At 47.6% G+C, this 14,943-nt stretch overlaps 1 protein-coding gene across 1 annotated transcript; it reads right to left on the reverse strand.

The window, feature by feature from the left end:
• Positions 1-19: 19 nt before the first annotated feature.
• On the reverse strand, positions 20-14,435 carry znf318 (zinc finger protein 318). Its single transcript, XM_041049080.1, has 11 exons — positions 13,986-14,435; positions 13,047-13,156; positions 11,858-12,449; positions 10,277-11,486; positions 9,841-9,947; positions 9,639-9,738; positions 8,781-9,091; positions 7,184-7,366; positions 6,907-7,000; positions 6,228-6,346; positions 20-4,668 (listed from the first exon to the last, which is right to left on the reverse strand). The coding sequence occupies exons 1-11, from the start codon at positions 14,226-14,228 to the stop codon at positions 2,170-2,172; spliced, it is 5,568 nt and encodes a 1,855-aa protein (XP_040905014.1). The 5' UTR covers positions 14,229-14,435; the 3' UTR covers positions 20-2,169.
• Positions 14,436-14,943: the final 508 nt, after the last annotated feature.

The following is a 14,943-nucleotide window of genomic DNA, read 5'->3' on the forward strand; positions in this document are numbered from 1 at the left end:
ACAAATATTCTGTACAAAAGCCGGACTTCTTAAAACACAGTGCGCTCCCAATCAGCTGTACAAGAACATCGCCAAAATAACATCCAGTAAAACATTTTGATGTGAATCTAGATTTATAACCAAAAATATGGCAAGAAGATGAAGAAGACATTTTGACTCTGAGACAGAGCTGGTGGTCTTACCTTCTCTGCAGGAGACTCGTCCCTGACGCTGTCGACTGTGAAACCAAATCCACATCATGGACTGTTGTAGAAGAAAAGGTGTGAACAGTCAATCTGCCACACACACACTGAGACGAGAGAAAACATGAGGGAGACACCTTGAAACTGAACCATGACTTCAAAGTAGCATCAGAACCCTGGACCCTTCATCCGAGCTTTAGAAAGCTCGACAGCAGAAACACATCTCTACAACTGAAGGATGTAAAACAAGAAATCTGGAGCTTTGTGTTTAAAAACGTCAGATCTCAGCTTGTTCTAACCAGAACCTTCAGAGTTACTGTCTCACTGTAAACTACTGGAGTCTGAGCTGAACAAATGCTCCATCAGAGGAAACACGATCTGAAAAGTGAAGCTCCGTTACTGATTATCACCACACACAGACCTTCTGCCTGCTTTTTCCACAACTTTTATTAAAACTTTAAGCAACAAATTTTACAAGACGAGCAGGTTTCTATTCTTATGCACAAGAGACACTGACCACAGATCAGTGCATCAAACACAACAAAGAGAGCAAACCTGATGCAGATTCTTAGGAACCAGATCCTGGATCTTCAGGTAACACGTGAAAACTGTCCGAGCCGTGCGAACATCTCGTCACGATTTACAAAGGAAAACTGAGTCTGAGCTTCAACAGACGAGACAAACAGCTAACGGTCTACAGAACGATTCCTTCAGATTTCCTCTGTGAGAACGTGATGATGGCGGCGCTGTGATCTTTAAAGGAGCAGTCCCACACTTCAGGAAGCCAGATGAGAAGATGGATCAATTTCATCTCTGTGTCACTTTAGATTTTTATGATGAACAAGAATTCCCCAAAGAGCAAAAACCAACTGTGACTTTCTCCTTCTAGCAGGTCTCATCTGTGGAGCACATACACACCAAGTGACCAAAAGTATGGAGACAGCAGGGCATTGCTGCCATAAACGACAGATGAGCAAGATATTTCCAGATTTTCCTTCACTGGAGCTAAAGGTGAGTCCCACATTGTAAAATGAGGCAGAGGTTCCTTTGTTTGCTGATTACATCTCACAGATAGAGATTATTTTCAGCTTATTTCAGGGTTCACTGTCCAAAAGCACTGTGGAGAACCAAACTGTTGCTATCCTGACGATGAGGGGTCTCACTGAATCCAGACAATTCAACTGAGAACCTGATCAGTTTCACTCTTCTGTCTTTGGACACGTTTGTCTCTTTGTCAAGCTGAGAGGAATAAAATTAACTCACTGTAACTCGACATTGTGCTTTTGGACACAGTGAAGTAATGAATGATTGTTTTCATGCTCTGCTAACCATCTATTCAACCTCAGAAATCAATAAAAATAGACTTTACATTTCCCCACAATCCCAGCTGACGTTACACTCCTCCTTTTGTCCAACCAACAGTCCAAAACCCAAGAACATGACATTTATATGTAAGAAAAAAGAAAAACAAATTTCTTACAGGGAAGAAGCTGCAACCAGCCAATATTTGATTTCTGCCAGAAAAATTAGTTAATCATTAATCAATTATCCAAATAGGTGATTAATGATTCTTCACTAATTTCAGCTCTACAGCAGTGACACATACAACACAGACAATACTTATTCGAGGGATTAAGTAGTTTCTGGATTTGTATCTTCAAGGGAAATTTTCACCAGCATGAACCTTTAAACCAGGCCAACTACACCCAGGACCTGTTTCTGTACTGGTTCCACAGAGATGAAACCTGTATCCATCTGAAACCTGACTCTGGAGAAGACACAACAGGGTTTGAGAAAACATCAGACTGGTCCCTTTAACAGATGAGGATCAGTGTTTTAAAAGTCTAAAGTCTGTAGGTGCGAGTGTCCCTTGCCATTTCCAGCTGCCTTCAAGTCCAGTAAATTACTGATGAAAGACTGTTTATGATCCTCCGAGCATTCTGTGTATGGGTGGTGTCACCCCTTCACACCCCACCCCAGACAGGTCCTACTCAAAGTTAAAGTCGTAGTCAAAGTCCAGGGAGGTCATGTCGGAGGGGAGGCCCAGGGTTTCAGGGGTGATCTCCGTCACCTGACTGCCCCCCTTGCTGGGTGGCCCCTCCTCTGGCTGTGACCCAGAGGACCCAGGGTCAGAGGTGTCCAGCCCCTTTGGGTCTAAAGCTGGTGATTCAAAGTCCCCTGAAGCTGACTCAGGTTCTCGCTCAGACTGGCTCTGCTGTTGCTGCCAGGTCTGGTATCTAGTTTGGGATCGAGTTTGTCGGACAGGGCGGGGAGTAGGGGAGGTTTTCTTTGTTTGAGTTGTCTTGCCTCTAGTTTTGGGACCTGGTTTGGATTCATGTTCTGCAGCTGGGTCAAAATGGGTCTGGGTGTGCTGATCTGGTTGGGGTTGGGATTGTGGCACTGACTGGACTTGAGGAGCGAGTTTTGGCTTGGACTGAGTGTGAGGTGTTGGTTCCACCTCAGCAGGCTTATTTTGTGGGGTGATTTGAGACTCAGATTTAGGAGCTGAGGACTGGTTTTGGGGTCCACTCGGAGCCTCTGACTGAGCTGGCAGAGTCAGTTTTGGTCGAGTTGTATGTGTTTGTTGAGATGGAGCCATCTCAGGTGTTCGTGCGGGGGGACGCTGCAAGGACCAAACCGAAGCAATTTGAATTTCTGATTTTAGCTGGGACTGCGGACATGGTGGTGAACTGTCTGAGTCTGGTGTTTGGACCTCAGCAGGAGATTGGGACTGGGTTTGGGGCAGAGGCGGAGGTTGTGGTTTTGGTGCTTGTGGGGCTGAAAGTGGACTTCGATAGGTGCTACTCCTGTCAGCTCTGGAGTCTGTTGCTGGTTTGGTAATGGAAGAGGGACCAGTGCTGCTGTAGAAGATGCCAAATAAGTCCTGGGCTTTGGCAGCAGCCAGATTACTCTTAAGTTTCTCAGACCTCTGAGCTCCATCACCCATGTTCATGAAAGGTGGAGGCTTGACGAACACTGTACGAGTCTGCTCACTCTCTGGGACGCCGGGAGCTGCAACGTCAGATACTATCTCTATCATGGTTGGTCCTGCAGGTTTACCCTCGGATCGTCCAGGAGTAGCCTCAGATCGTGGAGGTTTACCCTCTGATGCTGTAGGTTTTGCCTCAATTGGAGCAGGCTTAGAAACTGGAGGCGCAGGTTTAACCTCAAATGGTACAGGTCTTGACACCGGGGGTGGAGGTTTAGCCTCTACTGGCTCTGGTGTAGACACTGCCGGGGCAGGTATAGCCTCAACTGGTCCAGGTCTACCATCTGGTGGCACAGGTTTGGTTTCTATCAGTGCATTCTGAGCACTTAGAGCCTTTGTTAGAGGATCAGAGACTACTGATCCGTCTTTTGAAGGAGGGCCTTGTAAGCCTGTGTTTTGGGGTCTGATAGAAAGAAAGGTGTTCAGTGGTGCAGGTTTTGCCATCATGGTCGTTTTCCTCAGAACAGCAGCAGGTGCTGGGAGGTTGGGCCGGATCCTTCCCCGGTTGGCACCATTGGACACACAGGGACAGGGTGTAGTGTTCTGGCTCGCTAGCTTCTGTGCAATCTCCTTAGCAACAGCCATTGACTTTGCAAAAGAATCCTCCACGGAGATGGGCTGCTGCTGGCTTACAGCCGCCTCGTCTTCCTTGATGAACTCGGCGGCCACTTTCTCAGCCACCTTTGCCAACATGTTCTCCTTCCTCTTCCACGTGAACTTCCCGAATGAAGTAGCCGTAGTTGCAGAACCCGGCTTGCCAGCTTCCAGGCTCTGTTTGCGGAGTTTGGCCCTCATGGCTGGACTGGGTCCACAGAGGATTTTGGGCGGGTCATAGGGCTTTGGTGCAGGTTCAGGCTTGCTGACCTCCGGTTTCCCTGCTGGTTTGCCCAGCTCAGGCTTTTTAATGGCTTCCCTCTCAGCCTTAGGTTTCCCTTCGTCTCGCTCTCTGTCATTTTTGGATCTGAATTCTGAATATTTTTCGTACTTATGCTTGTCCTCGTCATCTCTCGGGCCATATTTGGGGCGGGTGTCGTATCTGTCATCATCATCCCTGCGATACCGGTACCGATGCTCTTCTTCTCTGCTGTATTTGTAGCGGTTGCCCCTCTCCTCTTCCTCTTTGCTGTACCGGTATTTATCATCCTTTCTGCTGTATTTATAATTTTCATCCTCATCTTTCTTGCTGTAAGCAGACCGCTCCTCCTCCAGGCTTTTGACACTTTTGACATCCTCCCTTGTCTTGCTACACTTCAGCCTATCCTCCTCTTCCTCCTTTCCAATTTCTGATTTTTCCTCCTTCTGAACAGCATCATCATCTATCTTCTTTTTCTCCTTGTCCCGTTTCTCCCTTTTGTGTTTGCTCTTTTCCTCCTTGTCTTTGCTTCCTTTCTCATCATCCTCGTGTTTGCGTTTCTTTCCACTCGTCTCTAAGGCCAGTCCTGCCTGCCGGTCCAGGTTCCTCCTCTGTTCATACAGTGGATTCTCATACATTTGTTTCTGGTGAATGAAGCATCAAGAGACACAGACAAGAGACAGTGAAGAACACATCAGGCTGACATGCAAACGTACTGGCTTATGGTAAAACACTAAACGTCAGTAAAAACTCTGCTCAGTATAAATCACGTGGGTCACTTATCTTTAACAAACACATCTACATTAGTATTGGTCTGTAAAGTACAGTCCAGACTGGGGTCTACTTTCAACCCTATAACTTGAAATGAGATCATCAAATGAGACACATTCAAACAGGATCCTGAATGTGGCCTGAAACTCATTGGATCGGTCGGGTGACATCTGCATCTTCCACTTCCACTCTGGATGATACACAGTCATATAACTGGGAGATAAGTCCTATGTTCTGAGTTGTCAGTGGTGTTCACGCCAACATCCGGGTCAACTCAAAACTTTGTATTTTTGAGATTAAACTCTTTGTAATTGAAAAAAAAAAAAAAAAAAAAAAAATATATATATATATATATATATATATACATATATATATATATATATATATATATATTTTTTTTTTTAAATATAAAAAATATATATATATATATATATATATATATATATATTTTTTTTTTTTTTTTTTTTTTTTTTCAATTACAAAGAGTTTAATCTCAAAAATACAAAGTACATTAGGCCACTACAGGTCATGTTGTATGTACTTCACCCAGAACTGAATATACAAGTTCATGACAATATAGGAATGCTTGATAAAAGAGTATATGGTTATATGATAAATTGACATTGCAATTAAAATATAATAAATATACAATATAAAAATAAATAAAAATATACAATATAGATATTGATCGTATCACCAGTGTCTACATTCCTTTGGGTTTAAGTAGACATGATTAGCTGATAAAAGTTAAAATATGCATTTAGCTGTTTTTGTAGGACACAGACGTCCTTAGGTTGATAGCAAGCTAGGGAAAAATACAAAAACTCAAAACGCCAACATCAATATCATCATCATCACGAGCCTCAGCCAACTCAAAATATTTTAATATAAATTATTTATATACCAAATATTGGTATATAAATACACCAACATGCAGTACACAATGTGGCCGAAAACCAGGCAAGACTGACGTCAGCTGAAGTCCAGTGTTCAAGGTGACAGACGGGTTTCTGAGCGACGCCACCAGAGACACACGGAACGAACAGGCAGAAAACCACGAGGGAATCAACACGAAAAGTCGCTTTCGTGCCTAAAATACTGAAACTCCAGGAATAAATCCAGCTCAGACTGTTTAAGGCTGATTTCAGGCTGAGTTTATCAGTGTCAGCTCATACAGGAGCTCACGATGCTTGTTTCTCATGTATTTTTCCAGAGAACAGAATCAAAGACACGTCCGGAAAGTTTTCACAATCCCGTATCTTAACTTTAATCCTAATTAAACCGTGTGTGTCTGCACTCAGATCATTACCTGTTACATTAGCTGTGTGATGACGTGAACGCAGCACGGTGGATCATCCAGAGTAGCAGGAACATGGTTTCTCCAGCACACAATACTGTTTAGTTATGTCATTATTTAAAGCTAATGCCATACCTTGTATTTCTCATTGTGAGCGTGTGTGGTCACGTGCTCTTCTGCACAGATGGCGTCTCCATAAAACTCTTTACACAGCAGGCAGAAGAATCCTCTGACAGGCAGCAGGAACTCTGAACCTGCAGCAAAACACAGGAACCGCAGTCTAAACCCACAGGTGGCGACAAAATCAACTGTCAATCATGTTTACCTGCTGGATGTCTCCGTGTCCAGTACCTGTCAGGACAGGAGAAGGTTGGAGAGGTGACATCTGGTGATAAAACACTGAAAAAACAGACGGTGAAGAGCTAAGCTCTGAATTCAGAGCTGGTGGAAAGGTCCTGTACCTTCTCAGAGGTAACAGACAAACGCTGGGGCTCAGGAGCAGGCGCACACCTGTACTGAGGAGTTACAGCACCTTTCCACAGGTTACTGCAGCACGTTACATTTACAGCAGCCTTCATTAGAGGATGACACCTGGAAAACACATGATCTGACATCAGAGGTGTGGACAGGTGTCTCCTCTGTGGTTTGATGAGTCTGTCACTTCGTTAGCACTGTTTTCATTGAGAGACAGACAAACTGCAGCAGAGATCCACTCTGAGCTCCACCTGGAAGCAGAAGACGGCTAAAAAATTCAGTGGCTCTCAGACCAGGATCACTGGGAAAAAGAGAGATGATGAATGTGCCGAACAAATACCTTTGGCAGGTTTCGTCAGTTTCTCCTCTGGCAGCGTGTTCTTGATGATTTTGGTGGGAGTGGAGGCCCAGGGCCGTTCGTACGGGTCCAGAGTCTGTGAAAAGAAAATGAAATGTAAAGGACCTAATACAGGTGTGTCCAGGTGTGAATATCAAACCTTCCAAAGCAAGAAATGTGTGATTACATTTTGCAGATGGAGCTTTTAAAGAGCGGCTGATGTTTCTGCATAAAAATATTATTGAACTGTTAAAAAAAAAAAAAAAAAGTAAAGACAAACCTTTCGGTGCGTTTTGCTGTGCAAGTGTGTGAAAAAATCGAACATGGATCCAGACGTGACGTTACAGTTTTTGCACCAGTGGTTTCCTGCGTCATAGTATTCAAACGGCTCTGGGGCCGGAGGAGGGTCACCGGGGAGTGGCTTGTCGGGGGACAATCTCGATAACGACGGCACAGCTGAGGTCTGATAAAAAACAAAGATGGAGGAGAGTCAACATGGCAGCTGACTCAGCAGGATTCACTCTACAAAACATTCAGAGGGAACAAGTTCAATCTTTAAACTCAGCTCTGCAAAATCTGAAAAGTTCCTCACCTTCAGCCACGTTCAGCCTCCAAGACGTTGGCCAACGTGCGTTTTGTGAGAAAATCCGGAGGTCGCTTTCACACCGATAAGAGCGTCTAACTGGATCTTCGTTTGCTTTCGAGATCTCGGTCGCAAATACTAAGGAACTTTCGTCTCTTAAACTCTGCGAAGGAACCTGAGGCTTTATCACTGAAATCTAAAGGTCAAATTTACCAGTTTAACTTAACGTGGACGAAACCTGCATGCAACCTTATTCTGTCAGTCCGTGTGAAGACAAAAAGACGAGAAAGTGTTGTTTCACTCAGCTATCTACGTTTAAGCTAACGGGACAAGACCAGACAATCTTGTCAAGTAACATTTGAAATATTTGAATAATTTCCAACATTTCCTGATTTCGCTCTAAGCTGAACGGACAACGCAGTTTTATCTGAATGGTCTGATTTCAGTTCTTCAAACCCGGACACACTGATCCTTTGCATCGCTGTCTTTTCAGAGTGAACATGAACATCTGAGCCGTGTGTGTGTGCGTGTGTGTGCAATGGTAACGTGTTGTAAAGTGCGTCAGGTTATTTTTTATAAGAAGTGCTGATGTCGTTGCTGCACGACCCGCCCTGAGTCAGCGCAGCCCCATGAACCGTGGCGGTTCCAGCTTGCGTCACGTCGGTTGACATCAGGCGGGACAAAGACATCTTCAGTCCACGGTTTTATATCCAGGAAATCAGAACTTTACACAACAACAGAATTAATCTGATGTAAGTGAATCATCAAGAATCAAAATGGAATCAGGAGATGAGGGCGGATCTCCAGCTGCAGGTTAGGTGGTGTTTATTCACCAGGAAGAAGAAGAACGTCCCTGATCGATGGAGCCGCCTCTTCTTTCGAATGAATGTCGAACTCAACACTTCCTGTACAGATGCTCCACATTAAAAGCCTTTAAATCTCCTGACAGGTTGGCGGGTGTGAAGCTTGTGTGCAGGAAGTGTCGAGTTTCACTGATGATGTTGTTGTACTGATGGAATTTGATTTCCAATGACGTGGCTGCTGTTTTATCTGCTGCTGATATTAAGCTTCAGCTATCAGCCCTCAGCACCTGACCCCTGACCCCTCAGCTGCGGCCCCTTCTCTGTGAAACCAGCTGAACTAAACTAATTCATAAACTCATTTCTGTTCTACGTTCATGGTATTAAACAGTTTTTAAACTCATGCTGATGAACTGTAATGATCCCTAGCTATGACAAGTCACAGTCACATACAGTAGCACGTCCTGTGTTACCTCCTCTGCAGCTGTTTGTACCTTTAACATGGAGCTGCTGGACGCTTGCTGTCCTTCAGGACTCCTCTCTGGCTCCCGTTTCTTCTTCTCTGGCGGCGGATCGCCCCCCTGGTCCTCGGGAGGTCTGCCGGGCCTGCGGGGCCGGTCCGATGGGCTGAGGCCGAGGATGAGCGCCACCTTGTCGATCTCGTTGTGTTTCTTCTCCGCGGCCTCATGCTCCTTGCGGAGGTTAGAGATCTGAGTCATGACCTCCTCCTGCAGGTGGCTGATCTCCTGCAGCAGAGGGTCTTTGTGACCCTCCTTCTCCCTGCGCTTCTTCCTCAGGAGCTCACCTGGTAGGAAAGAAACAACACACAGGCTGCTCAGCCTATCAGCTCTCAGCATCATGTTAGGAAACAGGAAGTGCAGAGGAAGTAGATTGAGCTAAAATACGAATAAAGATAATTGATGATCAAACAGCCAAAGAACAAACTGGATTATTTTAGTAATTTAGCATCAGTGAGGCTGAACCCCCATTTAATGCTGACTGATCAGAAACCACCGTCCTCTGGAACGGCCTCCTGCTCAGCTCACACCAAGCAAACCCTCCAGTGGCCTCCCCGGGCTCCAGACCTGTATGCTGTGATGAAGCATGTCAACATGGAGCAACATGGAGCTGGACTCCAGCTCCAGAGAAACAGAGTCACTGAAAACTGACAGCACTTAAGTTTTCCTTTCACTTCCACCGACTCAGAGAGACTTCTGAAGACGACCTGACTGCACAGAGACCGCTGCAGGGAAGAGGGGAAACAGGATTCTGATCCCACATGACCACCTGCCTCACAGCAGAGTGAACACATGACCTCTATGATCAGGTGCAGGTGAACAGCATGAACTGACCTTGTTGCTTCCTGAGTCTCTCCAGCTCCTTCATCAGATACTCCTTCTTCTTCATCCTGATCTCTCTCTCCTGCTTCAGCTTCTCTCTCTCCTCCAGAACCTAAACACAAAACAGCAGCTCATCAGGCTCAGCTCATCTGGTTCCGGCTCATTCACATCTGGAGGCTGAATCTGCTTCACTCTGATATTTCAGGGGTCGAACCTTCTGTTTCTGGCTCTCGTTGTTCTGCTCCTCAGACACTCTCCGGTCCTGGCTGCTGACTTTAGAGCTCCTCCTGTCACTGTCCTGAACGGAAGTCTTCACCGAGCCTGGAGACAGAGAAACGAGCAGGAAGTGGATGAAAAGACATTTGATAACGTTGCTTCATCACTGCACCCAGAGGAACGAGTAACACAAGGCTTTAATTCATGTTTCACATGATAAAGTTCAATCGTATGTTGCCACAGAACCACAGGAAGTTCAGCAGGTCTGAGTTAAACATAAACCTGAAGAGGATAATCTACAGGTGAACCTGTTCACCTGTAGATTATCGAACATGTCTGACCATCCCTGCTGTCGTCCTGGACTCAGACCTCAGCATCAACCTACACGACTGAAGTGGAATGTTCCTTTAATCAACCACCCTGATCAGACTGACCTTTGACCCCTGGCTCAGGGGCTGGTTTGTTGTATGGCGGCTTGTATGGCAGAGCGGGAGGGAATTCGTCGGTGCTGGTCTGGGGGGGCAGGGTCACACTGGGGGGTGGGTACATGGGAGGCCACTGCTGGTGCATGTACGGCAGGTAGTTTCCGTACTGGCCATAACCTGGTGGGGGGTAGTTAGGGGGCATCATGCCCTGGACCTGTGATGGGGGGTAGGTGGGTATGGGCACCCCGGGGGGAGGGGGGAGGTTGTTGTGGTCGGGGGTTTGTGGCGGCGGCTCTTTGTGCTGGGGAGGTGCCATATTGCCCCACTCAGCTTTCGTCTCTCTCACATCTCTGTCTTTGTGGGACTTGGGTGGAGCCGGCTTCCTGTGGTTGTCGTCACTGCTCCAGCTGCCCCCCTGGCTGCGACTCCTGCTGCTGCTGCTGGAGCAGCTGCTGTGGCTCCGCCTCCTGAGACCCCGGCTGCCGTCCGAGCTGCCAGAGGAGTATCGCCTGCGATGTGTGAGGGTCTTTGGAGGCGGCTTGTTTCCATGGAGACGCTCCTTGGTCCTGGCAGCCATCTTACTGATCTCAGTGACGCCCAGGTCCAGGCCGATGGTCTTCAGCAGGTCCTGGATCTTCTCGTACTCCTCCAGTGCCTGGCGCTCGCTCTCCTCCAGCGGCTCCGTGCCAGGGGGGTATGCAGGGTTTGACACCTGGACTGTGATGCTCTGGTCGGGGCTGATGGTGGGCCTGCTTGCGTACCTCGTGTCCACCTCCCCCATGGTGGAAGAGGCCTGGAGGTGAGACGAGGCCCCAGGAGGGCAGCCATACGTCTGATTGATGATGGCTTTCGGCGGGGGGTAGTCTCCGTACAGCGCTTCCTCCGTCACGTCTCCGTACAGATCCAGCACGTGATGTCGGACCGGCTCAGACACCAGTGGAGGTTTGGGCTCCTCAGAGTCTCCGTACAGAAACTTCTCCTCATCGTCAATGTCGTCCACGGTCTTCATGTGAGCCTTGGCCCCCGTCCCACCAAGCAGGTTCAGGATCTCTTTGATCTCAGCGTCGAGGCCGGCGCGATTAGCCATCTGTGGGTCAGACCGGAGCTCCGACAGCACAGAGGCAACCACGTGAGGCTCCATGCCTTTGACTGCCTGCAGCAGCTGTTCGGCAACCCGAGAGATGCTGGAGCCCTCCAGACCTCGGGGAGAGTCTCTGCCCTGAAACACAGCACAGAGAATCAGATCGGCCTGATGGACTTTATATTCCTTCATCTTGCAGCTGTTTGGAAACCCGATCATTTCAAACCTGTGATGCTTTCCTCGTGTTTATGACCTAAAATTCACTGTAGAAGTTTCTAAAAGAAAAAGAGACTGAAACTGAAGATTCTGTTTTTAACTCAGGAAAAACCAGGATGACTATGAACTGTGCATGAACTCTGTCTGTTACTGAGCCTTAAAGTCAGAACCAGTTCTGCATCAGGTTCCTTTTCTGGTGATGAGATGGTGAATGATGTTTTTACTGGAATTAAAACTTTGGCACCAGGTTGAATCAGAATGTTTGCCTGTGCTGTTTTAACAGAGAGTCCTACCCGAAGTGACGGCGAATCCTCGGAGTCGGTGCGTTTCTTCAGGATGGACTTTGTCGGCAGACTAAGCATCTCCTCCATCTCCTTCCTGCGTCGAGCCATCTCCAGCTCTTTGAACTCTTTTCTGGATTTCTCGTTGCTATCGTCTCCGCTGCAGCTGCTCGAGCTCGAGCTGCTGCTGCTGCTCACGCTGCGACTGCGGCTACGCTTGCGGCTTCGACTGCGGCTACGCTTGCGGCTTCGACTGCGACTACGACTCCTCTGTCTGCTTTTACTGCGGGCGTGACTCACTACTTTGCTGAAGCTCCGCCCACGGCTCCTTCCTCTGCTCCTCCCTCTGGACCTGGATCTAGACCTGGACCTGGATCTAGATCTAGATCTGCTGCGAGGGCGACTCTTGCTCCTTGCTCGGCTCTTGCTCCTTCCCCGACTCTTGGCCCTGCTCTGGTCCGGACTCCGGCTGCGGACCCGGCTTTTGCTCCGACCTCGACTCTTGGCCCGGCTACGGTCCGGACTCCGGTCTCGACTCCAGCTGCGTGGTCGGCTCCGGCCCCTGCTCTGGCTCCGCTCATACTTGGGTCGGGCAGGGTAGTCTCTGTGCAGAGAGACCAGTGTTAAGTGGACTGAATTTAACACCAAAGACCTCAGTCAGGACGCTGCAGCAGCTCTGTCCCTGTCTGTGATTGGTCAGAATCTTTTTGACAATGAACCAGAGAAAGATTAACCACAAAGGCTGTGACTCTTCATCCATAATCATTAGAATCATCATATTTACTTATTAAACACACGACTGGACAAGAATTCCAGACAAATCAATGGATAGAAAAACAAATAAAAACAACACACAACGACGTCCAGGGAGACACACATAAACACACATACGACTGTTACACACACACAAGTCGGCAAAGGAAACAACAACAACAACAACGGACATAACATACAACACCTGTACTCAAGTCAACCAGCAGGAAACAGCTGGTGCCAGGTGTATTTACACACTGCAGGTGGTTACGTTACACACAGTGTGTGTGTGACAGATGATATAAACATGCTATTAGCATTAGCAGGATGTTGAGGTGGGATGTAAACACCCTCCCCCTGCTGCTCAGCCCACTGTCCCACCCACTGTCAGCTCTACCTGTTCCTCACGTCATCTGAATCTGAGCTGAACAGGTAGATTCTCTCCTACCTGTCATGATGGCGTGGAGGGGCGGGGCCAGGTGATCCGGTCAGCTCGTTGCCGACGGTGATGACCAGGTTGTGGTCCAGGGGAATCTGCCCGCGTGGCGACGGAGACCTCTGCAAAAATGTCATCACAAAATAATCAAACTTATAAATTCACCTGAAATGAAAATGAAAGAGATAGATCCAAGAGTCTGGGGGCGGGGCCTAACAGGTGTTTCTACCTGCCACCTGCCAAAAAAACTACAGAACAAATCTCACACACACACACACACCGGTAACATCTTTGTTATGGAGCCCCCCGTTAACCCGAAGCCGTTTGTTTGTTTGTTTAAGATAAAAGATAAGATAAAGCTTTAATAGTTCCACAATGGGGAAATTACACTGAAACAGCAGCAAAGAGAAGATGCAGTAGGGTACAGGCACTCAGGATTTACAGATACAAATAGGAATATAAAGACTCCAGGAAAAGAGAACACAATAATAATAATAAATACTATAAACAGTATGACCAAAGTGACCATGTGCACTGTTTGAGCAGTAAGGGGGGAAAAAAAAAAAACTTAACATCACTTCAGCTTCACAGAAAGCAGGATGCTCTTTAGCTCTACGAGTCGGTCTGATGCGGGCTGAGCGTCAGACCGACCCGGTGATTTAACACGGTTCGGATAATCAGGCGGTAAAAGTCACCGACGGTTTATTCGATAGTTGTATCAGGAAAAACAACGAGCGCTGAACAAATAGTACACACAGCGGACCGGCGAGGACGTGGTAAATTAGCTGGCTTTTGAATGGAGTTTGGTGCACATGTACTAATAAACAATGAAATGCCTTAATGGGACAGCGCCGGCTGACCACAACTATGATGCATCAACAATAAACACAAACACCAACAAAAACATCCCTGTTCGTTTTAACCAGACGCTGCTCTGAGCCACTCACTCACCTCCCTCGGCGGACCACCGGCCCAGTAACTTCCTGACCCTGGGGAAGGGTACTTCCTGCGCGGCGGGGACCGGCGGTAGGAGTCTGGGTGACCATGGTCGTGGTAGCCGTGGTGGTAGGGAGGCCTAGGCCGGCTCCTGTCGTCTCTGTAGTCCGGTGCCGGATAAGGCCTCGGAGGCCGTGGTCCTCGGCCTTCGAAAGGCGGCGGGTAGGCTCCCCTCGAAGGAGGCCGCCCGCGGTACATCTCCTCCCGCGGAGGCTCTCTGGTTCCCCGCAGTCAAGCAGCTGGTGTCCCCAGCGTTTCTTTAATGGAAACCAGAGACCTGCAGGCAGTTTCCTTTCCCCGTGAACCGAGTTTTCATATATCTATTTCAGAAAAAAACTTAATTTCCAGCCCGATGATCAGCGTCTGCAGCCACAGAGCCCTTCTTCTCCTGATGGCAGAGACACACAGCCAGGACTGAGCGCGCTGCTGCCCCCACAGGACACACACGGTATAACACTCTCTGCCCACATCCGGGGTGAACCACCTCAGACCTGATGCTCTGTGTGAACACAGTGAGGTGGAGGAAGATCATCTGTCCACGGCTTCAGCGTCTGCTCTGTGAGCAGGTTTAAACCAAAACCAGGTCCAAGGTTATTACATGTTATTACATGTCAGCTGTTTAAACAGACTTTAGCTAAGACCAGAGAACCAGAAAGCATCTTACACCCTCTGCTGCAAATTATCAGACATTTCCATAGTGAGAAACTGTTCCCTTCAAACTGGGAAGTATATTTATCACACTAATAAAATCCTCTGGGACCTTGTCTGCTTATCCAGTGGCCTCAGGTGGGCCCTTGATCCCAGATGTTCTGGAAGGGTTTTCCTGCTCAGTAAGACATTTATAAAATTCAGTTTTAATGTTCTGACGTCAACACGTTGGCTTTACTGAGTTCATACGAAGAATCAGAGTCTG

The sequence above is a fragment of the Toxotes jaculatrix genome, chromosome 11 (genome assembly GCF_017976425.1).
Source record: "Toxotes jaculatrix isolate fToxJac2 chromosome 11, fToxJac2.pri, whole genome shotgun sequence".
NCBI lineage: Eukaryota > Metazoa > Chordata > Actinopteri > Toxotidae > Toxotes > Toxotes jaculatrix.